The 24267-nt window shown below is 38.4% G+C and overlaps 2 protein-coding genes across 20 annotated transcripts in view; one reads left to right on the top strand and one right to left on the bottom strand.

The window, feature by feature from the left end:
• Positions 1-196: 196 nt before the first annotated feature.
• Positions 197-24267, bottom strand: part of BPTF (bromodomain PHD finger transcription factor) — a 99423-nt gene continuing 75352 nt past the window's right edge. For 10 of the 19 annotated variants that reach the window (XM_084864131.1, XM_084864116.1, XM_084864125.1 and 7 more), the window contains 8 exons: positions 23037-23119; positions 22011-22236; positions 16018-16358; positions 12828-13001; positions 11887-12079; positions 10621-10705; positions 7704-7890; positions 197-1119 (listed from right to left, as the gene is read on the bottom strand). In XM_084864131.1, coding sequence (XP_084720257.1) covers positions 1083-1119; positions 7704-7890; positions 10621-10705; positions 11887-12079; positions 12828-13001; positions 16018-16358; positions 22011-22236; positions 23037-23119 — 1326 coding nt within the window. In that variant the 3' untranslated portion in view covers positions 197-1082. Of the gene's footprint in view, positions 1120-1814; positions 2137-7703; positions 7891-10620; positions 10706-11886; positions 12080-12827; positions 13002-16017; positions 16359-22010; positions 22237-23036; positions 23120-24267 lie in introns of those variants that run through there. The other 9 variants (XM_084864126.1, XM_084864118.1, XM_084864122.1 and 6 more) reach the window with 3 other exon arrangements.
• On the top strand, positions 17997-18310 carry LOC311610504 (NADH dehydrogenase [ubiquinone] 1 beta subcomplex subunit 1). Its single transcript, XM_084861834.1, has one exon. It carries the CDS (start codon positions 18062-18064, stop codon positions 18233-18235), a length of 174 nt encoding a protein of 57 aa, XP_084717960.1. The 5' UTR covers positions 17997-18061; the 3' UTR covers positions 18236-18310.

Genomic DNA, 24267 nt, shown 5'->3' with positions numbered 1-24267 from the left:
ATGCAACAGGACTAGCACACCCCTGAAGACTTCTCTCTGACGTGATGACAATGGACCGGGAATTACAAAAGGGCTACTACTACCCTGGACAAACCCAGGCACGATCGGATGGTTCTGCCTTTGATTAACCTTGCAGCCCACCCTGTCCCCTTAAAGGCTTACAGAGAATCATTAGCGCACATTCAAAGACACCGTCTGTGGGAGAAAAATGATCTCCATTTATTTTGTTTCATATACATCCATAGTTGAATTTTAATACAAAAAGAAAAAAATTAGAATCTGACAAATGTTTACAAACAAGATACCTTCAAATAGATTTTACTCATTTTAGCCTGGTGCAGAGTGAATGACAAATTGTACTGTTATAGTCAAGGCAACAGAGTCTGTAGTCCAGGACCACTTAGCTCAACCTTTATGCAAGCTTAATTTTTATCTACCATGAACAATAAACTCACTGTTGATTCCCAGTTGTGTATGTGTGCACATGTGTACATAGCAGCTCCTTTCATAGAAAGAAAAGACATCTAGAGGTTGTCTTGTACTTTTACCTATAGGAATCATGATAAGATACAGAATGGATTACATGTAACCAGGGCTGGGTTTTATAAGAAAAAATAATTAGCTGACAAATGAGGGCAGCAATAAAAAAGCGTCTTTTTTTTTTTTTTTTTTTTTTTTTTGCAACAATAAATAAATACAGTCAAAAGTTTTCTGTGAGACTCTAAACCAGCTTCTTCACTGAAGAGCAGACGTGGCATTTCCATGGAGTTACATTTGACCCCATATTATCTTTTTTTCTTGCTTTCCTTTTTCTTTTTTTTTCAATAAACAGTTTTCCCGCTTCTGCCACAATAGTAAAACCATTTGATCTTGACAAAATAATGGTGTCGTTGACTTCGCTTTTCCCTTGTCCGTTGGACAAAATTGGTCAAGAATAAAACTGGACTGTTATGACCAATAAAAACGAAGTTTAGGTCAAGTCTTGTCAGGATAACCTGACTAAAAACATCTGGCTCCTTAGTTTAAAATAGTTCAGACAACCAAATTCTTGCTGTTTTATGTTTAGGTTAACACGCTGAACTTTAAGAAGCTGTAGATTGCAGTTTGTTGTTATGAGACCTACAGAATACAGAAAAGAGGGAACAATTAAGCACCCTTCACTTTTTAAAACCATGATGCTTCAAGCGGATGCCAAGGTCAACCTGTCTGAGGGAAGCAGCCATGCCCTTTCATTTACCCTTGAGGAGCAAATGTATTGAGAACAAGTAAGAAATTTTTAGCCTTAAAATTAAAAAAATACACTGTACACAAAATATTAAAACTCACAGAAAAATGTCAATATTAAAAAACACATATATATTTGTCTAATAAAAATTATGTTTTTAGCCAAAGGAACAAATAGGGACATTTACAGAAGCATTACCCTTGTAGTAAATGGTGTGTGTGCATGTGTGCGCATGCATGTACTTATTTATAGTGATTTGGGGAATGTGAAGAGGAAAAATTGTGTTAAAAGAGAAATAACAGCCGGGACCGGTTTGGCTCAGTGGATAGAGCGTCGGCTTGGGGACTGAAGGGTCCCAGGTTCGATTCCGGTCAAGGGCATGTACCTTGGTTGCGGGCATATCCCCGGTAGGGGGTGTGCAAGAGGCAGCTGATCGATGACTCTCTCTCATCGATGTTTCTAACTCTCTATCTCTCTCCCTTCCTCTCTGTATAAAATCAATAAAAAATATATTTAAAAAAAAAAAAAAAAGAGAGAAATAACAATATTAAAATCACACTTTTCTACTAAACTCCAGAAAGTCGTCTTTCTAGTTTCACAGTTTTATTCACAACTTTTGTTAGTAAACCAAATTACTGTACAGTTACTAGGACTGAAAGTATGTCCTACTGCAATGGTATATATAAATACAGCAATTTAGGAGTTTACAATCTTAAATACATTGTTCAACATGGCTCCTAGAATAAATTGTTTATTACTATACATCTTTATTTAACATTAAAAAATTATATTAACTAATCTGAACTTTGGGGTGGCAACTTTGAATTAGGTAATCACGTGGTTTAATTAAAGTGTGACCCCCACATCCAGTTCTGATTCCAGTTAAAAATTCAGACTAAAGATATCACAATCTGTAAGAAAAGAAAGGACATGGATGGTATAAATGAGGAATGGTAACAAAGTACAGTAATGAAAATAATTTACAAACAATGCTGGCAATCATAAATTAAAAATGCGGGGAAACATGGCAAAGGAAATACGGGAAACCATCAATAAATCAAATTTCAACCACTGGCTATATGTTTCATTCTGCTTTAATCCGGAAAATCAACAAAAATTCCCTAAAATCTCTTCAATTATATTTTGTTTGTTTAAGCAGAATTGAGCAAACTCTTCAAATGGCTCCCATGTTCTTATTAAAACTATATAAACTCAAATATAATAAGCAGCTACATAAGATAACCTGGTGGCAAGCTCTCCAAAGTGACCCCTTCCTGTGCTGGTTCAGCCCCCGCCCCCATTTCTTTGTTTCCACAGGCCCAGCAGCATCAGCTGCTACCTCTCCACTCTGGTTCTGCCTGTAGACTCCCAGCTTCCCTCTCAGTTCCCATCGAAGGCTATATATATAGCTTTTCCAATTAAGCAAGTTTTTAGAAATTTATTCAGAGGAGAATTGTTGGCGGTATAACTCACAGGAGAGGCCTGTAAATAAGCTGCAGCCCCCTGTCCTGTCTTTGCTGAATGGGAATCCGGGCTCCCTCGGATCAATCACTTTGGACTTCCAGTTCTCAGTCAGATTTGTTATACTGCTATTCTCCACTTTACCAACTTTATATTGTTCAAAATCCTGTTACGGCAAACAGAAGTGAGCTCACGTAACCATTTCCCCCTCCTTTCTCTAGTTCAAGTTTTACTTTCCTAGAAATATAACATTTCTATGCTCTAGAGCACATGTGTCAAACACAAGGCCCGCGGGCCAAATCCAGCCCGCCAGGCCTTGCAATGTGGCCCGCACCGCGCTGTCATCACTGCACTCCGCTGTCAGTTTATGACATTGTCAGTTTATGACTGTTCAGTAAACCATTCGGCCCGCGATTTAGGCTGGATTTTAGATTTTGGCCCCTTCTCGGATTGAGTTTGACACCCCTACTCTAGAGGCTGATTCTAAAAGTTGAAGATCAATGTGGCACTCACATTATTATTAACTACGTAAATCTTTTTCTCTGCAGCATCTACTCCTGTGCTCAGAGGGCATTCTCAGTATTTCTGTGCAACATTTCGTTCTTCATGGGGTTTCTAATTAATTGCCTTCCATTTTCTCCCAGACTCCTCCTCCGGGGAGTGCTCCCCTCTCCTGCCTGTTCGGACTGCTTGCTTCGAAGGCCTGCCGTACAAATGTCGCCCTGGGTCAGAGAAGTTCCCAGTGCTCTCTTGAACCTCTTGTTTCCTGGATCCAAGGTCTTGTTTGCCAGATTTGCTTATTTAGCTATTGAACATCTAAAAATAACTTGCTAAGAAAGATGCATGGGAAGGAGCCCCTTTCTGAGCCTTTGCATGACTAACGTATCCTTTCTCCACATGGACTGTTTGGTTGGACAAAGACTTCTGGGCTGAAAATCGTTTTCCCTCAAACGTTTGGATTTCTTTCTCCATAATCCACTAGCATTCTAGTTGCCAGAGAAAAGTCTGATACCAGTCTAATTCTTGTTGATTTGTAGATTGTTTTAAAGAGCTTCATTTAACCTCGGCATCTGGAAATTTTACATGATGTTTGTGGGGTGGAGCTTTTTCCATGTCCAGCTGCTTCATTATGTTTATCAATGTCCTCATCACTCCACACCACCCCGCCCTGTTTTCCTACAGAACAAAAAAGCAAACAAGCTCCGAGGGAGCAAGAGCTTCATTTGCTCCTGCTGTCTCCATCTCCAGCACACAGCAGCCTTTCAACCATATGTTGAATAAATAAACGTATTTGCTTGGATTTGAAGTCTTTTGCTTCTCATTAGCTCAGGAAACTTTTCTTTCTTTCTTTTTTAACCTGTTAACCGGGGAGTTCCCTTTTTAATGACGCAACCTGTAACGGGCGCATACTCTTTCACTAGGACGTGTCAGTATGTCATGCCCGGAGGATGTAATTTCATATTATTTTTATTTATTTATTTATATTTAATGAAAATTAATGAAATATATATATATATATTCGTTTATTTATGTATATAAAGCACAAAGGAAAATACAAAATTACAAAAAAAATAAAATAAAAAAGAATACCGACAAAAAAGAAAAAAGAAAAGAATACTGACAAAAAAAAAATGGACAGGTTGAATTAAAAAATCATAAATTTTACAAACAATGATAAAGATTACAAAAAATAGCCGAAACCGGTTTGGCTCAGTGGATAGAGCGTCGGCCTTCCGACCTAAAGGTCCCGGGTTCGATTCCGGTCAAGGGCATGTACCTTTGTTGCCAGTACATCCCCAGTGGGGGGTGTGCAAGAGGCAGCTGATCGATGTTTCTCTCTCATCGATGTTTCTAACTTTCTATCCCTCCCCTTTCCTTCCTCTCTGTAAAAAAATCAATAAAATATTAAAAACAAAAAGATTACAAAAAATATATACCGTCCCTCTCGGGGCGCAACATATATTTCAAGGACGTATTCATACATCCTACCCGTTCCCGATATTGTTTACGTTTGACGTATTTATAGGTCCCTCTCGGTTAACAGGTTAATATATATGTATATGTATATATATAAAATTGTTTTTTTACAGAGAGGAAGGGAGAGAATTAGAAACATTGATGAGAGAGAAACATCGATCAGCTACCTCCAGCACACCCCCTACTGGGGATGTGCCCACAACCAAGGCACATGCCTTTGGCTGGAATCGAACCTGGGACCCTTCAGTCCGCAGGCCGATGCTCTATCCATTGAGCCAAACCTGCTGGAGCTCAGGAAACTTTTCTTATATTAGTCTTTTGATCATTTTCTCTCCTTTGTCTTCTCTATATTTTCTTTTTGGAATTTTGATACTCTAAAACATCTTTTTTCTTTCATATTTTTCATCTCCTTGTCTTTCTGTTCTTTACACTGCGGGAGTTTCTTGATCTGAACTTTACTGTTCGCAATCAACAAAATTTTTTTTCCAATCACTCCTTCCCCTCAGATTGTTCTTTATTCCTAATATTCTGTTCACCATTTAGAGTATCTTCTAAAGTCTCAGGCCATGCTTTAGAGGCTTCTATTCTATTCATTGAGAGGCTCTTTTTAAAGCTCTCTCTGGGATCTATTTTACTGCTACATGACCTTCCTCATTCACACTGCAGGTTCTCCGTATGCACCTGCCTGCCCTGGCTGTAAGTTCGCAGGTAAGAAAGTTAACGGACTAGATAGGTACCCGAGAGCCCTGTGTGTATGTGTAGGGCTGGCAGGCAGGATTTTTTGCTTTAGATCATGGTTTCCAACCTCACTATTGACACTTTGGAGCTGGATATTCTGTTTGTGGGAGCGTCCTGTGCATTGTAGGATGTTTAGCAGCATCCCTGGCCTCTACTTACAGATGCCAGTACCACTTCCCTCCTCTAAGTGTAACCACAACAAAAACGTCTCCAGGAATTGCTACATCCCCTGAGAGCTGGGGATTGGACGAATTATCCCTGTTGAGAGCCACAGTTCAGAACGAGGGGGCTGAGGACTGGACCTTCCAGAGGCCAGGGCACTTTCCTCTGGGTCCCATTCTCTTCTGCCGACTCGAATGCCCTGAGGTGTGATCCATTTCTTTAAAGAAGAATCCTGCTCTTCCAGCTTCTTGGACTTCTACACAGGTCTGCACACTGGGGCGGAAGGTCTCTGGCTTACGATGATTCGACTCAATAATGTTTTGACTTTACAAAGGTGCAAAAGGGTTGTGCACTCAGTAGAAACAGGTGAAGCTAAGCTGTATTAATAAATGCATTTCGACAGGATACTTTCGATTACGATAGATTTGCTGGGACGAAACCCCATTGTACAATAAGTCGTGGAGCATCTGTGTTATTCCCTCCCTTTCTCTTCTCTCTGGTCTTCCGTGTGAGTCCAGAACCTCAGTGCTGGAGGCCCTCTGGGCTTCTAACTGGGCAGTAAGCTGCCGTTTCTGCTGAAGAGCCCTCCTGGAGGAGCCTGGGCTGAGGCCTGCCCGGCTTCATCAATCGGTCCTCTTCCACCTGCATTCTGTCTCCCAGAATCTGTTGAAATCTCATTAGCTAACTAACGTCTACCATATTCTTTTCACTATTCTTAGTCTATCCCTTTTTATTCCTTTATTGTTAGTTTTCTGGGGATTCTGTCATATTGAATAAATCCTCTTCCATTTTAAGTTTTACCGCAAATGGGTTAACACAGAAGGGATGATAAAAGGGCAAGTTTTAGAGATTTTGTCAAGTCTCTTGGTTCCTTGTCTGCAGCCTGACTGCCTACATACCTGCTTTCCTCCGCCCTTCCTTGCCTACTGTTTTTGATCCTTTGCTAGAAGACAATTGGATACTTCGGCTGGGCTGTCCTTCATTTATGGTAGGTAAACTGACTCTAAAATGCACTTCTTGGTATAACTTGCTACAGAAAAAGGAGACAAAAACACCCTTCAGATTTCCCTCGGGGGGAACTCACTAAGTAGAGCACTGGCTCTTCCACTCTGGTATGGGGAGCCGTTGGGAGTCCTCAGGCCCCAACCCAGCCAAGATCTACCCAACTGAATTTCTAGGGACAAGCAGGCTTGTGGGGTGGTGAATGGGAGAGCGCGAATAACGAAATCTCAGGGGCTGGGAAGGGGTGGCAGCTACCATGGGACTGGAAGCTGGGCTTCCATGGAAGGAAGGACGTCATGGGCTCCAGAGGAGGGCTGGGGGTTAGAACAGAGGTAACGAAAGTCACAGCACATGAACATGATGCAAAGTTGCTCAATGTTTTCTGTTACTAGAGGTTCCAAGAAAAGGTCTGTGGACTTAAAAATCTGGTTTTGTCCATAGAGAAAAAGAAACATTTTGTGATTTCAAAGACATAGCAAACATCAACTAAGGAGAAAATACTTACATTCCCCTTTCATTGTCTCCCCTCCTGCACCTAAAGAGGTCCCTTTCCTTCTCTGTGAGATGGTCCAAGAGCTCTGACTTACTACTACTATCTTTGTACGTGCAGTGCATGTAAGAGAACGTCTTGCTTTCGGCAAGCATTTGATAAATGCTTTTTTAATTCTAAAAAATGACATTAATTCTAATTAGATCACAAACTAACTCAGCAATCTCTCATTATGACTCTGTCCTCTTGTCCTTGGCAGTATATCATAATGTTAGTCTTATTCTTATTTTTTTTTTTAAAGGATTCTTAATGTTAAGGTTAAAATTTACCATAAACTTTATTGGCTGATTCCTTTGATACAATAGTAGTATAAAGAGTTTGAGGAATAGTCCTGACCAGTTTGGCTCAGCAGATAGAGTGTTGACCTGCGGACTGAAGAGTCCCAGGTTCGATTCCAGTCAAAAGCATGTACCTTGGTTGTGGGCACATCCCCAGTAGGGGGTGTGCAGGAAGCAGCTGGTCAGTGTTTCTTATCTATGTTTCTAACTCTTTATCCCTCTCCCTTCCTCTCTGTAAAAATTCAAATAAAATTTTAAAAAAAAGTTTGCGGAGCTGAATTAATTCAGAACAATGAACACATCTGCTTACCTGCTAGCCTTGAATCCTTTCAATTTCTGTACAAAGAATGATTCAAGAACTTCTGCACACTGGTAAAAAGGGGAGTCACTTGGATTATAGTAACGACAGTTATCAAAAATTTTGGTCATATCTGCCACAAATTCCGTCAGCTTTTCATAATATCGTCTTTGTATTCTTTCTTCCATGGTGGCAAGGTCTTAAAAACACAAAATGTAAAACATTTTCAAAGCTTTAAGGTTATTCCAATGTGAATACTGCTCACAGTTCTGACTCACAAGAATATGTATTTCCGCCCAAACTGACTCACCATTCAGGCTTTAAGTTCTTGAAGAAAATAGGGGCACTTTTTGTTTTTGTTTGGGGGCCTGATGTAAAAATTTTGGCTACTGCTAAGAAGGCTCTTTTATTTTCAGTTAAGTACAGAGAACAGCTCTTTATTCAATTAGTTTTAAATAACATGATCAATACATATTTAAGTATAATGCATTTTCACAGGCACACAATTAAATATAACTATCATATGTACAAAGAAAAGGGGGAAATCCAGAATTAAGAATAAAATCTCTAGTTTTATAATCCTGGTATGAGTAAAAGGACAATGATCAAAAATTAATCTAAAGCCGAAACCGGTTTGGCTCAGTGGTAGAACATCGGTCTGTGGACTGAGAGGTCCCGGGTTCAATTCTGGTCAGGGGCATGTACCTTGGTTGCGGGCACATCCCCAGTGGGGGGTGTGCAAGAGGCAGCTGGTCGATGTTTCTCTCTCATCGACGTTTCTAGCTCTCTATCTCTCTCCCTTCCTCTCTGTAAAAAATCAATAAAAAAAAAAAAAAAAAATTAATCTAGAATTGACTGAGAGAGACACAATTCTAAACTAAATCTCAATGATTATTTTCAGATTTGAAAAATAAAAGCAATGAGAAAATGTAATCTATCAAACATTGAAGAGAAAAATTCCACCTCACATTAAAAGCCAAAATAATTCTAGGTGGATAAAAATTTTAGGTAAAAAATTAAAATCATAAAAATAGTTAAAATGGAAAATTTTATGTCACATTGCTTTAACATGTACACACATGCAAATCTTATCGTTTCCATTTATACGGACAACTACAAAGGTGCACCTAACAGCCTGGGAAGGTCCAAGCACGATCTGGACACATCTATTCTGTGTAGGTTATGAAAAAGTAAAATACTTCACATATCATTCTAGGATATTATCATTTTTGTACTTAACTTCTGGGTACTTACAGCCTGACTAGCTTTTCTTTTTCGTTTTAAACTTTAATTGATTTTTAGACAAAAGATGTACATTGATTTCTTGTACCCCTTTATTTATGCATTCACTGGTTGTTTTTTGTATGTGGCCTGACTGGGAATTGAACCTGCAACCTTGGTACATTGGGATAATGCTCTAACCAACTGATTTTAAAGAGAGGAAGGGAGAGAAATAGAGAGATAGAAACCTCAACGGGAGAGAAACATCATCAATCAGATGCTACTGCATGTACCCTACTGAAGCCCAACCCAGGCATGTGCCCTGACTGGGAATCGAGCCTGTGACCACTCTCTTGGTTGATGCTCAACCACTGAGCCATGACAGCCAGGCTATATTTCCGCCACCCGCTTTTGGTATTTCTAAAGACATTTATGTACCCTTAGAATACATATAATTGTTTACTGCATAAAACCTAGGAATTGTTCTCTCTCTTTTTTTTTTTTTTATTGTAGACACTATTACAAATGTCCCTATATCCACTCCCCATTTGTTTTCTAACTTTCATTTTTCTTTCAACAGTATGTTTTGGAGATCTATATTGTCTCTATGTACATACTTACATAAGATGATGTTTATCTGTGTGGTAATAATAAAGAAAAAAAGATAACAAAATAGTCTTAAATCTTCAAGAAAATAATTTTGGTTAAGTAACTTGAGGTATATTCAACTTACAGACTATATAAAGCCATTAAAAATCTTGCTGTTGGAGATTAATGACAGGAAGATGTGTACCAAACAGATCATTATATAATCTCAATTTTAATGCACATACAACAAAATGTAGTGGAATTCAGTGAGGAAAAGACGAAAGGTGTACTTAATCTTTCCTCATTTTTTCGTTATTTCCTAAATTTTCTACAATTAACCTGTGTTAGTTTTAGAAGTAGAATTATTTACCTACCAATCTATCTAAAGCAGATTATACAAATCTGAAACATATGCAAGGATTCAAGGATTCAAGGGACAGACGCTCAATGCAGGAGCTACTCCCTGGCGGTCAGTGTGCTCCCATAGCCACCTTAGCACCCCTCCACCGCCGATAGACCTCTATCGCCGGCCAGGTGCGTGACCCCACCGTCCACTAATTTATGCACCAGGTCTCTACTTTTTAATATAATCACTGGAGCTTTCCATCTTAATATAATCACTTGTAGCTGTAACTTATAAACCACCACCCCCGAAATAAGGCTATTTTCTCTTTGATCTCCACTGTGTGTCCATCAAATGGCTCTCCTTCCAAAAGATGAGGAAGAGGAGACAGGATGAGAGGCTCCGACTGACACGACCCATTCATTCTTTTCCATAGCTGAATAATACTCTACTTACATGTCATTTGATTTGGCTACTCCTTTTCTAAGGGCCATCTATCTCATTTCCAGTATTTTTGCAATTATAAACACTGTATGATGAACATCATATTTGTGCACATGCAAACCCTAAGAAATCAAACTGCTGGCTCCAAGGGTATGTGCACTTAAACATTAATACATATTAGTAATTTATCCTATAAGTTACCACACTAATTTATACTCTTATCAAGACTGCTCAACATATCCTCATGATATATTAATTTTATAGGTAAGAAATGAAATATCTACTGAGACTTGGAAAAAAAAAAAACCCTCCATATTCCACTCAAGTACTTACCCATAGGCTCTTTAATAACACCATAATAATCTGGTGCATCATTAGGATCCACTGGTTCCAGGAAGGGCCAGGCCATCTTATGGGCCTACAAGGAAAAAACAGGCCATTCTTATTGTCTCCACTTAAATTCCCATTGAAATTACTGCACCAATCAATGCTTAAACTCCAAAAGTCTTAAACTGCACAGATAATATTGTTTATAATTCTGCTCTAGTCACGAATTATCTCAGATGGGCATACTCTATAATAATGGCTTTCAAAGAGTGATCTCAGGACCTTGGCATGAGGGGACGGGGTTTGAAGCACTAGTTTAGGAGTAAAGAAAGCTGGCATGATGACTTGCCAATTGAATGATGCCGGCACTATAATCACACCCATAAAACGGGATGAGGTGGGTTCAACGTGTGGAATGGAAGTCCTGTTTGGGTAGCTCAGTTGGTTAGAGCATTGACCTGATAAGCCGTGGTTGAAGGTGCAATCCCAGGAAGGGAACATAAAATTATCAACCAATGGCCCGGCTAGTGTGGCTCAGGGTTTGAGTGTTGAGCCATGAACCAAAAGGTTGCTGGTTTGATTCCCAGTCAGGGTACAGGCCTGGGGTTTGTGGGCCTTGATATCCAGTGGGGGGCGTGCAGGAGGCAGCTGATCAATGATGTTTCTCTCATTGATGTTTCTATTCTTCTCCCTCCCCTCTCTCTAAAAATCAATAAAAATACATTTAAAAGAACCAACTAATGCATTATCAATAAGTAGAACAAAGCTATGTCTCTTCCTTTCTCTTCTTTCCCCACTCTTGCTAAAACCAATAAATTTAATTTATAAGAAGGCAAAGTGTGAAATGGTCAGCACTGCTGGCTAATGTGGCTAAACGAGGTGGCAGAAATGTGATGTTAAATAACATCTGACCCCGTGCTGAAACTATTGTTCTCCTTTCAGTTCTTCCCATCCTCCCGCCTGTGATTACAACAGAGTGTCAGTCTAACACTGATGTCTTGAGTAAATAAAGTATCTTATTAAAAAAAAAAAAAAGTGAGCCATTTTAAATATAAGTGTTGGTAAAGAGCAGCTGAGCTACTGTGTGGCTGTGGAAACCTCAGCCACATTGGCATGTGAAGGACTGAAGATGGTGGAGCCCTTGACTCGATTGGCTGGGAGTCAGTGAATAGTCAGGTAGTCCAAGATTGGCAAGTTCAGACTCTAGGAGTGTTTCCAAAGTCACGCTGGTGGATCTCATCTTCAAAGGCGGCACACGGAGCGGCTTCTCACCTGGAGAGAGCGCAGCACCCTCTTCAAACCCTCATAGTCTTTTTCTGTCAGTGGCGTGAGCACTGTCATGGCATCCTCTGTTGACTGGCACTGTGGACAGACATACTCATCAATGAGCTCTGCCTCACTCTGCAAGATGCCAACACAGCGCCCATGGTACCAATTCTGACACCGATCACAGCCAATATAAAATCTGCAAGATCCGAAATGGAAATGTGAGTTCAAAACAGATGGGCTCAAATTACTTATCATTTATTTTAAAAAGTAATAATGCATGCATCTGAAAATACTCTAACCCTAGGATATAAAGATTTAGTATTATAATTATTTTAATAGTTTTGAAGGTTGACATTCCTATGTGTTAATCTAGTATTTCCGATGTTAAAAACAAGCATTAAAAATTTATTAAGGACACTGTATTATATTAGAGAACCAATATGAAGAAAAATGTAAAACATTTTAATTGTCTTTAAAGCTCAAAACAAAGCCAAAAATATTTCAACAAATACCATATCAAATGGGAAGCTGATATTGGCCACCCAACTGGGAGTTCAAAATCCTGGAAGCTAAAAACAAAGTCTCAGAGCTTGTACCCAAATTATTATTTTTCTATCCCACAAAAAAGTGCCTTTCAAACACTGATGAAGTCCAAACAAGGCAGGCTATTTTAATCTCATTAATTTCTGTTACATATTGAAGAATCAAGTCTACCATTAAACCATATTTTCCCCAATAAATCTCAAACATTCACTAAGAAGCAACATAAATTTTGAAGGGGAGGTAAAGAGGGAAGAAGAGAAAAAAAATGGAAAGGAATTTGTAATGTAAGTGTATAATATATGCAGAAAATATCTTGCTTTTCATTTTAAAATAAATAAGTAATCAGACAGAGCAATTTGGCTTCCTAAATTATTAAATATGATGCTCTTATCAGAACTCACTGTGACTCATCATAAGGTGTTCTGCAGATACAGTACAATTCCTCACTGCTGCCCTCTTGTGCCCGTTTACAATCATTACAGATGTACACATCCATTTTCTTAGCCTCCTTTTCTGTGATGCCAACACATTCTCCATGATACCAGTTAGTACAAAGATCACAGCCAATATAGAACCTAAAAGTATTCACAATGAAAATGACAATGTGATTGTCATTTTGAGCTGCATGGTACTTAAATCTGTCTTCCCTGCCCTGATTCACTTTCTTACAGGATAACTTTCTGCAATGTGTCAGCTAAACATCCTGAATCCGACCATTCTACCCCTGGCAAACTACAGCATCTGACTGTATCAAGTGTGAACACATAAAGTCACTCACATCAATTTCAACAAATACACTGTTTAGTGAAATATGAGTCTTTAAAAACATACTGGAATTGGAAAAAATAAAGAACACACTGATGGTAATGTCTGCCTCTTAATGAATGTGTGTAAAACTGTAACAGGCACAAAAACCGAAGCCAAAGCATCAAAGACTTACATCTATCAAACCTATGCCACAGAAGCCATGTCAAAATCAGGGCTGTTTCTTAGATAGGTTTGAAAATGTATCTCACAATTTAAATTTGAAAACAAAGCAAAGCGCAAACACCAAATAGAAGTTACACTACAAGGAACATGCAGGCCAGCCAGGTGTAGAAGATAAATGATCAAAAAAATGATATGAAGAAGAAAACTAAGAAAGGTACCTGTAGTAATTCAATTCTACTAAATAAATGTTGTAATTTAATCTAATTGTGACAGATTATGACAGGGGCCAGTTTTTCAGTCAATACAATGGGTGAGACAATGTGGAGTGGCCAGGTTAATTAACTGTAAGAAATTGTTTCAAATAAAAACCAGGGTACACGGTGCAGAGTGTAAGGACAGTTATCCAAAACAGTACTTGGCAGGGTGGGGCTGTGTAGGTGTGGAACAGCTGTGTGAGGGCTGATCACATACAGGGTTACCGAGGCTTTTGAAAACAAGATCCCAAATGACAAAATGGAAAGTGTCTCTATGACAAACACGTGTGTATGCAAGTGTTGACAGGCACTGGATAGGAAACCTCACATGAAAGTCACAGGAAGAATTAGTTCATGTATGGATCATAAGGAACCAGACTGGCCTTGCTGATACCATTGGTTCTAGCAAGGGATTCCTTGGTCAATTCACCTAGAGAAATAGTGGTTGTACTCGAGCTTCAAACTTTATGAAAGTTGAGGAATAATACATGGTTGCGTGGCTTATCTATTAACCACTAACTTGATTTGTTTGGAATTATGACTTCCGCAGGATTTTCACAGCTACCGGTGGGGGCCACCAAAGTGTTTTTGGGTTGCCTTCACCAGATGGTGGGTTGTATGTTCTGGAAATAAGCTCAGGACGTGTATTTCAGGTTTTAGTCACTCTCACTAGATTTCCAAACCAAGCTAGTTTGATACGAAAGGTTACAAAATACTCCTTAAAAAAACACTAACTCATCCAAACTCAAACAGGGAGTGAGTGAACCTGGTATACTGAAATGTTAATGACAAACTGAAAAATATGAAATATACACAAAATAATGAGGCAATCTCAATACAATGAGCACATGTACACGTGTGCCTCATTTTATGCAACTTAGATATTACATACAATACATTTCTGTGATCTTAATATTTTAAGTAGGCCAAAGAAGACTGTTATTTAAAGAAATTCCATAAGCAGATATTTTTGTAAATCATACTCTGTTTTATTCTACAAATCATTCAGTATATTTTGCTTAAAGGGAGGCACACTTGTATTAAACTAAGGGAAAAATCAGTTAATAGGGCTCCACTTTTTACATTATGTATAATTTCCAGTAAAGTAAGACAATGAAAAGTGAAGATGCCTAAACTGATCTGGGTTTAACTAAACACACAGCTAAGTTTACCAATAGAAACTTTTGATCTAGCACTTGCAGATTATAAATTAAATAGCACCACCAAAGCAGCTTCAAGGTTGCAATGTAAACATCATTAAAGAGATAATTTTATTTTAGAAATGGATTAGGCATCCATTTAAAGTAGACATTAAGCATTCCTAATTCTAAATGATCATATTTTTTAGCACAATCAAACATTTCAGTACTATAAAATAATCTTGTGATTAATTTTGGATTTTAAAAGCTGGCCTACATTTAATTGTTCAAAATGGAAGTTAAATACTTAGTTAAAAGACAATGTTAAAAAAATAAAAGTACATTTATAGACCAGCATCTCTAAAATCTCATATATATTACCAAATACAAGTCACAACTGTCAAAAACAGCTTCCAGCTGCCATGCTTATTCGATTTTTTGAGTGTCTTAATTGAGGAATGGATAAAAGGAACACGTGTTTGTTTTTTTTTATTTCTCTCACTTTTTCCCCAATAAGAAAGTGGGAACTTTGACAAAAATAATAGTTATACCATTCCAATATAAAAAAAAAAACACATAGAATTGATTAAAATTAAACAACAGCCGAAACCGGGAGCGTAGGTCTGTGGACTGAAAGGTCCCAAGTTTGATTCCGGTCAAGGGCATGTTGGTTGCAGGCACATCCCCAGTAGGGGGTGTGCAGGAGGCAGCTGGTCGATGTTTCTCTCTCATCAACGTTTCTAGCTCTCTCTATCCCTCTCCCTTCCTCTCTGCAAAAAAAAAAATCAATAAAATATATATTTAAAAAATTAAACAACAAAAACCCAAAGGCACTCAAGCTTGAAACCTCCTGCACCATTCAGATTCACAGTCCCTGGAATCTGTATAGGGGTTGTGAACAGATTCTAGAAAGGACGCGCTGCACTCTGGCAGCTATAATCACACACCTCCTCCTCCAGACAGCACTACTGACTGATTTGGAGTTAATTCAGAGAGAAGAGGAGAAAGCCAAGGAGCAACAGAAAGCTTGTTTTTGACAGAAAAAGAATATGAAGGACAAACACGAATCATGAACACGAGAAATAAACTTTTATTTGCTAGCATCAAAGTTAAGAATATCAGATGCAAGACCAGAGATTAAACACTATTACCCTTTCTTTGAACTATTTTCCTTTATGTCGCTACCAATATACTCATTTCCTTCAAAACTGGAAGATTAACGGCTAACCTTTAAGAAAATAAACTAGAGCTCAAAAGGATCTACTCACTTAGATTCATCGTAAGGCGTTTTACAGATACAATAAAGCTTTGTGTCCTTCTTAGTTTCCTTTGAGGTAGTAGAAATCATTTTCTTCTTCTTGGACTTGGAGCTCGAGTCTCTTTCCTCTTCTCGCTTCCTCTTCTGAGAAGCCGCAGGCAGCGTGGCCGAGGCCGTGGCCGTGGCCTGCGGCCCCGAGTGCGGCGGGGGAGGCGGAGGCGGAGGCGGAGGCGGAGGCGAAGGCGGAGGGGCTGGAGGCGCAGGAGGCGCTGCAGGCGGGGTGGTGGCTGCTGCAGTGGCCTGCACCATTTCTTTCTCTTTCTTAATTTTCAGGTCTCTCTTGAGCTCTTCCTAGTGTCAATTAAAGACAATACAAGACTATCATTTGACTTATGTCAATGCACAAACTGGCCAGCGGATGTCACATTAACCCCTTGTCGCAATAGCTCCGTAGTTCAACCTGACGTGAGGGAGCTGCAATAACCCCAAACACCCATGCTTGTGCTGTACCTCAAACCCAGTCACAACAGCCACCTTGTTTCTTATGCAGCCATGACTAGAATTTAAGGCTGCAGGGAGAGCATTTTCTTATTACAGATTTTCCTATAAATTAAAATCCTTTTTCTTTTTTCATTTGAAATACTTTACAAGCACACCTCTGCTACCCAGTATAACAACTTAGTCTGAGAAAAACCACTGGGACTGGTATCCATGAACAAACTTGGTGTAAATAAAACATAGTTATAACTGAGCTTTTAAGCATCACAAATATTCTAACAAATAAACCTGAATGGTCTAGATTTAATAAATCTATTTTCTCCATGTAATCAAGATAGTCTTGTAAATGAGAAGATAAAGCTCTGTGGCTATTCAACAGCCCTTCTCTATTTAAAAAGAAAGTCTGAACTTTCTCCTAGGGGTGAAAGTAAATCTTTCATTAAAGGTTTCATTTTAGCCAAAACTGGTTTGGCTCAGTGGATAGAGCGTCAGCTTGCGGACTGAAAAGTCCCAGGTTCAATTCTGGTCAAGGGCATATACCTTGGTTGCGGGCACATCCCCAGTAGGGGGTGTACAAGAGGCAGCTGATCGATGATTCTCATCAATGTTTCTAACTCTCTATCCCTCTCTCTTCCTCTCTGTAAAAAATCAATAAAATATATATATATTTTTAAAAGTTTCATTTTAATAACATGGTTTATAAAATGTAACAAGATCACTGCAGGAAAATCAAGATCATTAAGACAGTATAGTGGGTATACACCTTGATTCCCTAGTCAAGAACATACTAATGAGCCCTGGCCAGTTTGGCTTAGTGGATAGAGTGTTGGCCTGTGGACTGAGAGGTCCCAGGTTCAATTCTGGTCACGGGCACAGGCCCAGAATGGGGGCTCCATCCCGAGTGGAAGGCGTGCAGGAGGTAGCCCATCAATGATTCTTTCTGATTACTGATGTTTCTTTCTCTTCCCCCCGTCTCCTTTCCTCTCTGAAACCAATAAGATATATTTTAAAAAAAGAACACATCAATGCTTATAAAGTATAAAAAAAGAGAAAACTGAAGAGACACAGCTATGCTTGAATACAATATAAATGTCGCTATGGAACGGAGACATAAAACTGGACAGGGTTAGAACTGCAGGCTTTTGGGCTCCAGACGGGGAAGTAGGAAGTGGTAACCCACAACTGGAACAGGAAGAAGGGGGCTCAAGCTTCGTAGGAGCTGGATAGTGAGCAGGCTCCCTGTTTGATTTTAAGTGTTGGCTCGGCTACAATGGACTTTAAGAGAGGAAACCAAACCAAAGCCTATCACTTAAAATACCAAATGCAAAACCAAATGAAAACATGTAATGTGAAAAAAGACTACCAACAAAATCAATAACCAAATATGCATTCACTCCATATGAAATTAATTTTATAGGGCAATGACAAAAAGTTTATATGTTTGAGAATTTGAGAGGCAAATGAAGATATAAAGTTCTATTAAAAAAAAATTAGTAAACAGGGTGCATTGCCCTTGGTCTTGGGGTTGGGCTGGCACCGAGGCCACAGCATTCAGGATGAACTTAATTCAGCTTGTGCGTGACCACTGGGTACATATACTTGTCCCTATGGGATTTGTCGTTGGATGTTATCTAGACCGAAAGAGTGAAGAAAAGCTAACTGCCTTCCGGAACAAGAGTTTGTTATTTAAAAGAGAACTGAGACCCAATGAAGAAGTCACTTGGAAGTGAAGGCTGTGGCTAAATTACAGAATGGCCACATTTTGTAAATTATCAGAAAAATAAAAAAACTGAATTAAAAAAAAATTAGTAAACAGGGTCTTAGGGTTCAACTTAGTCCCCCGTCTGTCCTCCTACCTTCTTGAATAAAATAATTTAAAGTGAAAAAAAAAAAGAAGAGTAAATTACTTGATAAAAAAGACAAGCAGAGGGGGATGAAAAGGTGAAACACGGGACATTTTTAAGGCAGAGAAACTATTCTGTATGATGTCATAATGACATGCTTCTGTATTTTGTAAGATGTTGTCCTTCAAAGCAAATTATCTTAGCAATAAGTTCTAGTTAAAATAATGCTGATTATTTTCTTAATGTAGAATTTTTCTGCATTAGATAATAAACTGTCAAAAAGAACACCATTAACTGTACAAAAGAATATTTACAATAGTAACATCTTTAAATGTTTGCATAGTATAGTGAATGCAGAAAAATGTTCAGTATTATGTTGTCTCCACTGTGACTGTTTTATATACAATGTGTTTATATGAATACAAATATTACAAACAAGGTATATTCTATAATTACTTTAAAATGGTAATCTTTGGCCCTAGCCAGTTTGGCTCAGTGGATAGAGCATCAGCCTGCAGACTGAAGGGGTCCAGGTTCAATTCTGGTCAAGGGCACATGCCTGGTTTGTCTGCTCGATCCCCAGTTGGGAGCATGCAGGAGCTGGTCAATGATTCTCTCTCATCATTGATGTTTCTCTCTCTCTCATTCCCCGCCTCCCTTCCTCTCTGAAATCAATAAAAATATATTTAAAATTCATTAAAATAAATAAATAAACAAACGAAAAAAAATGGTAATCTTTGCCTAGCACAGTGGTCGGCAAATTGCGGCTCCAGAGCCACATGCGGCTCTTTGGCCCCTTGAGTGTGGCTCTTCCACAAAATACCACGTGTGGGCGCGCACATACAGAGTGACTGAATCTTCGTAGCCCATGCGCAGAAGTCAGTTTTTGGCCTGGGCCAGTCTATTTTGAAGAAGTGGCGTTAGAACACTCAAGGAGCCAAAGAGCCGCATGCGGCTCGCAAGCCGTGGTTTGCCGACCACTGACCTAGCCAGTGTGGCTCAGTGGTCCTATGAACCAGGAAATCACAGTTTGATTTGGTCAAGGCACCTGCTAGGGTCTCGAGCTTGATCCCCAGTAGGAGGCGTGCAGGAAGCAGCCGATCAATGATTTTCATCATTAATGTTTCTCTGCCTCTCTCCCTCTCCCTCTCCCCTCCTTTCTCTGAAATCAATAAAAACACATTAAAAATAAATAAATAAATAAATAAATAAAATGGTCATCTTTGGGTAGTATAAATTTATATATAATTTTTACTTATTGGATAAAGGTAATTGCTTTGAAAGACATTTAAATGTATGTTTGTATGTTCATTCATTCATTCATTCATTCATTTATTCAAAAAGGATACATATTACAAATATTTCCCTACCTTGTGCAAAATAGAGAGCAGGAGCAGTATGTGAAATACCCAAATGTTAAATAAATATTTGTTGAATAAATACATCACTCTATAAATACTATTCTGCAACCTATGTCATCAAATCTATCTTTCTCCTACATTCTACAACCTACATCACTCTATAAATACTATTCTGCAACCTACAAATATTTATGAGGATTTCCCCGAAAAATTAAAAACAAAAAGCACTAATCCTACGCTGACCATTGTGAGGACACTCCAAAACACATTCAGTGCTTAGTCTGTATGGAGGGGGGACAGGGTCACTCTTTTGCTGGTTACAATGAAGGGAAAGCTACTAGCATTGGGAACCGAGTGCTAGACTTTCTACAGTGTCCAACACTGGCCTGGCGAAGGGCTCACAGTGCTCCTGTGAGAAACACTGATAACCAATCTCCTGTGGACTCAGGGCTGAGTCCAGATTACTGTTATGGTTAATGTTCATTATGTCCTTGCTCCTGTATCTTGCCTCGTTGTTTCTCAGATGGTTCTCGAAGTAAAATTATGGATCAAAGAGTATTCACATTTTAGTCATTTTATACACACCAATGAAATGTTCTCTAGAAATACATGGTTTCTAGAGAAATACATTCTCTAGAAAAATAGTATTTTCATTATTAGGCTGAATACCATTTGTTTATTGCTATTTGACAGATTTGAAATCTACTTATTTTTGTGTCTTAAAAATCTTCTATTAGAGTTTTTTTTTTTAAAAAAATTCAGCTTTGCCAAAACCGGATTGGCTCAGTGGTAGAGCGTCGGTCTGAGGACTGAAAGGTCCCACGTTCGATTCCGGTCAGGGGCATATACATTGGTTGCGGGCACATCCCCGGTAGGGGTTGTGCAGGAGGCAGCTGGTCGATGTTTCTCTCTCATAGATGTTTCTAGCTCTCTATCCCTCTCCCTTCCTCTCTATAAAATATATTAAAAAGTTTTTTTTTCAGCTTTATTGAGGTGTAACTTACAAAATCATAAAATATTTAAAGTGTACATTATAGTATTTTGATTTACATGTATATTGCGAAAGAATTCCCCTTATATAGTTAATTAGTGCTATCTTTTACTTATTGACTTAAGAGCTCTTTAAATTTTAGGAATACTAATTCTGACATAAATGTCACAATCCCCCACCCCTCCTATCTGTTTTACAATGCTGTTTATGGTATTTCCCCACCCAAATAAGAATTTTCTATGTCATCAAATCTATCTTTCTCCTTTGTGGTATTTGAAATCTGAAATGCTTAGGAGTGATTTTTCCTATGCTGAAATTACAAAAATTGACTCATATTTTATTCAATTTTTTTTTATTTCCATTTTTACACTAAAAATTAGATCTATAAAATATATCTTAATTTAAAGTGGGAGGTGATATGTTATATATTCTGTTGCTTCTGTGAGTTGGCTCTTTTGCTTATTACATCTCAATAATGGTTGTAATCATGATATTAATTGAGAACCTTACTGAATTCTCTCATAAATTTTAATTCTTTTTCTTTTCTGGGCTTTTGAGATAATAATCATATCTTACACAATAACAACTTTATCTTCTTTTTTTTTTCTCGGCTTAACATATTAGCTAGACTTTCCAGGGATCTAAAATAGTAATGCTGATTTTTGGCACTGTCATCTGGTTTCTGACATTAGTGGGAAGAGCTGTAATGTCTTAGAGTTATACTGATTTTTTGGCTGATCAATATTTTAATATTTCTCACCTTAAAATATAAAGGCACTTTATATGCTTTATATAGTCTAATTTTCTTTTTCTTCTTTAAAAGCTTAGATATGTATGAATAGATGTTTTCTTTCATTTTTCAATAAATTCCCCAAATAAGCAGAGAACTGCAATGCCTGGTAGATCAGTTTACAACTCAAGGAAGAAATATGATCTTATTTAATGGGCACTTTATTTTCCATTCTTTCAACATTAGTTCACAGTTTTTCTGTGTACCTCTCTTGTGAAACTTGGCTCCTGATAACTTCTGACAAAATGGTGTCACAGAGAATAAAAACTATCCCCAAGAGACTTCTCAAATGTTTTTAGTCAACAGACCAGTCTCTTAAAAGTGCTTGGTTTAGAGATTACAATATACATTTAGATATAAAAATCTCTAAGACATGCCCCACAGCTTTTTATTGAATATACAAAACTGTAAATTCTAGAAAACAAGATAAAATTTTAAGCTTAACCAAAATTTCAAGAGAGAAAAGAATGAAAGGAATGTTAAAAACTGGACAGAGAAGGAAAGGAAATACCATCTTACCTGCACTTCAATTTGTAGGTCTTTGTCCAAGAGAGCTCTCTTTTTCAGTATTTCTGCTTTGAGCTGCTCTTTGTGTTTGAAGAGCAGTGCAGAGAGCTTGGTAGCATTCTGCTTGCTACGTTTCTGTTCCACACTCTCTTCACGCTTTCGTTTTTTCGCTGCTTGTTTTTCTTCTTTATCTATCTTATCCAAAATATACTTCATCACCTGGTTACAGACAATCATTCTAGGGAGAAATACACAACCTATGTAATGCTGGGCATTTCCTTCTGAAAGGCTTAAGACAAGATTTTTGATGTCTCTACAGGTGAGACACAAACTTTGAGTAATTGGAAAGCTTCAAAGAGTGATTCAAAAAGGCAATGAGCTGAAACCGGTTTGCTCAGTGGATAGAGCCTCGGCTTGGGGACTGAAGGGACCCGGGTTCGATTCCGGTCAGGGGCATGTACCTTGGTTGCAGGCATATCCCCAGTAGGGGTGTGCAAGAGGCAGCTGATCGATGACTCTCTCTCATCGATGTTTCTAGCTCTCTATCTCTCTCCCTTCCCCTCTGTACAAAATCAATAAAATATATTAAAAAAAAAAAAAAAAAAAAAAAAAGGCAATGAGAACCTATTAGTGCCAGGGGTTCTCACTGAATTAACTTCAGTCAAAATTAAAAACTATAAACTCAGCCCTAGCCATTTGGCTCAGTGGACAGAGCACTGGCTTGAGGATTGAAAGGCTGCTGGTTCAACTCCAGGGAAGGCCACATGCCTTGGGTGCAGCCTCCATCCCTGGCCCTGGTGGGGGCGAATGTGAGAGGCAACCAATTGATGTGTCTCTCTCACATCACTTCTTTCTCTGTGCTTCCGCCCGCCCTCCCTTCCACTCTCTCTAAAAAGCAATGGAAAAAATATTCTCAGATGAGGATTAACAAAAACACCCACCAAACAAACAAAAAAACTACAAATTCTGAACCTGTGTGTCCAGATTCAAAAGAGAGAGACTGACGTACAATGAAACCCTGTTACCACCTCTCCCTACCTTTGATTCTCCTCTCTTTCAGCTGGAGTCATGGTCTTTTTCTGTTTTAAATGTTCTATTACAGCATTATGCTTCATCACCACCTTCAGGACAGAAAAAAAAAATCCAAAAGTGCATATTTTATAATGACTACAAGTTGGTACATAGGTAGAAATCTGAGCACAACTATGTGTTTCCCAAAGAAACTAAGAATTTTCTCATAATACAACAAATAAAATCAGAGCCCTATGGTCTGGATGCTTACCATGTACCAGGCCCTGTGCTAAGGTAAGCACTTGACATTGTCTCATTTATTCCTCATAACATGGAAAGGTAGGGATAATTTTACAAAAGAGATCCCGAGACAAAATAAGGAATATGGCTGTAAATTCTAGCCCAGGAATCATTTTCCAAAGGCCATGTTTTTAATATTATGCTCTTTCCAGGCATTAATTTTAAAGATTCCTCCCACTTACATCCCACAGATGGGCTTAAGAAATCAGGGTAAAGGCAGGTATTGTGATACATAATTCTCAATTTATAAACTATACGGTACTAAGAGCTGGGTGATAGATAATGCATTTAAACAATACATATGATATCAAATTTATAATTCTAATACCATAGATCTTTAAAATCTGTTGTTTTAAAAAGTGCTTCTCTTTTAATATCATATTATAATCATCAAAGTTGCTAAGAGACTAGATATTAATTATTCCAACCACTAAAACGAAGCAATTTCGTGGCATGATAGAGGTGCTTGTTACAACAGTAATATTACAATACATAAATGTTATCAAATCAACAGGTTACACAATGCTATCCGCCGAATATATTTCAATGAAAAAATAAAAGTGCTTCTACATACAGGACCTCAGTTAATCATTACACTGACCCTGGGTGGCCGGAAAGAGGGAATTTTAGTAAGGAAATAGCTCAGAGGAGGGAAGTGAGTTTCAGGGGCTGTGAATGGGAGACCCAGGAACAGAATACAAGTCTCATGACATGGGAACACTTGAAATCCACACTAGTACGAGGCAGTGCGGGCTGTAGATATAAAGAAAAATTTTTCCAGGAATGCTACAAGATGTTATAATGTGACTTCATTGTAAGTAGAATAATTCTTACTCATCTAAGTTGCCTTACTTACTAAGATGCTACTGCATAATGCCACTTTATATGTGAGCTATGGAATCGTAGTAAAATTTACAAAGGTGCGGCTAGAAATGCAAATGAGTCCATAATTTGCTTG

This window comes from Pipistrellus hanaki (genome assembly GCF_964339955.1).
Source record: "Pipistrellus hanaki genome assembly, chromosome: 16".
NCBI classification, from domain to species: domain Eukaryota; kingdom Metazoa; phylum Chordata; class Mammalia; order Chiroptera; family Vespertilionidae; genus Pipistrellus; species Pipistrellus hanaki.
The sequence above is the reverse complement of the archived record's forward strand: the minus strand, read 5'-3'. Positions and strand labels throughout refer to the sequence as shown.

Bases quoted from the DNA above. Each gene is read 5' to 3' on its own strand.
- LOC311610504 (XM_084861834.1), top strand. From the start codon at position 18,062: ATGAACTTAATTCAGCTTGTGCGTGACCACTGGGTACATATACTTGTC.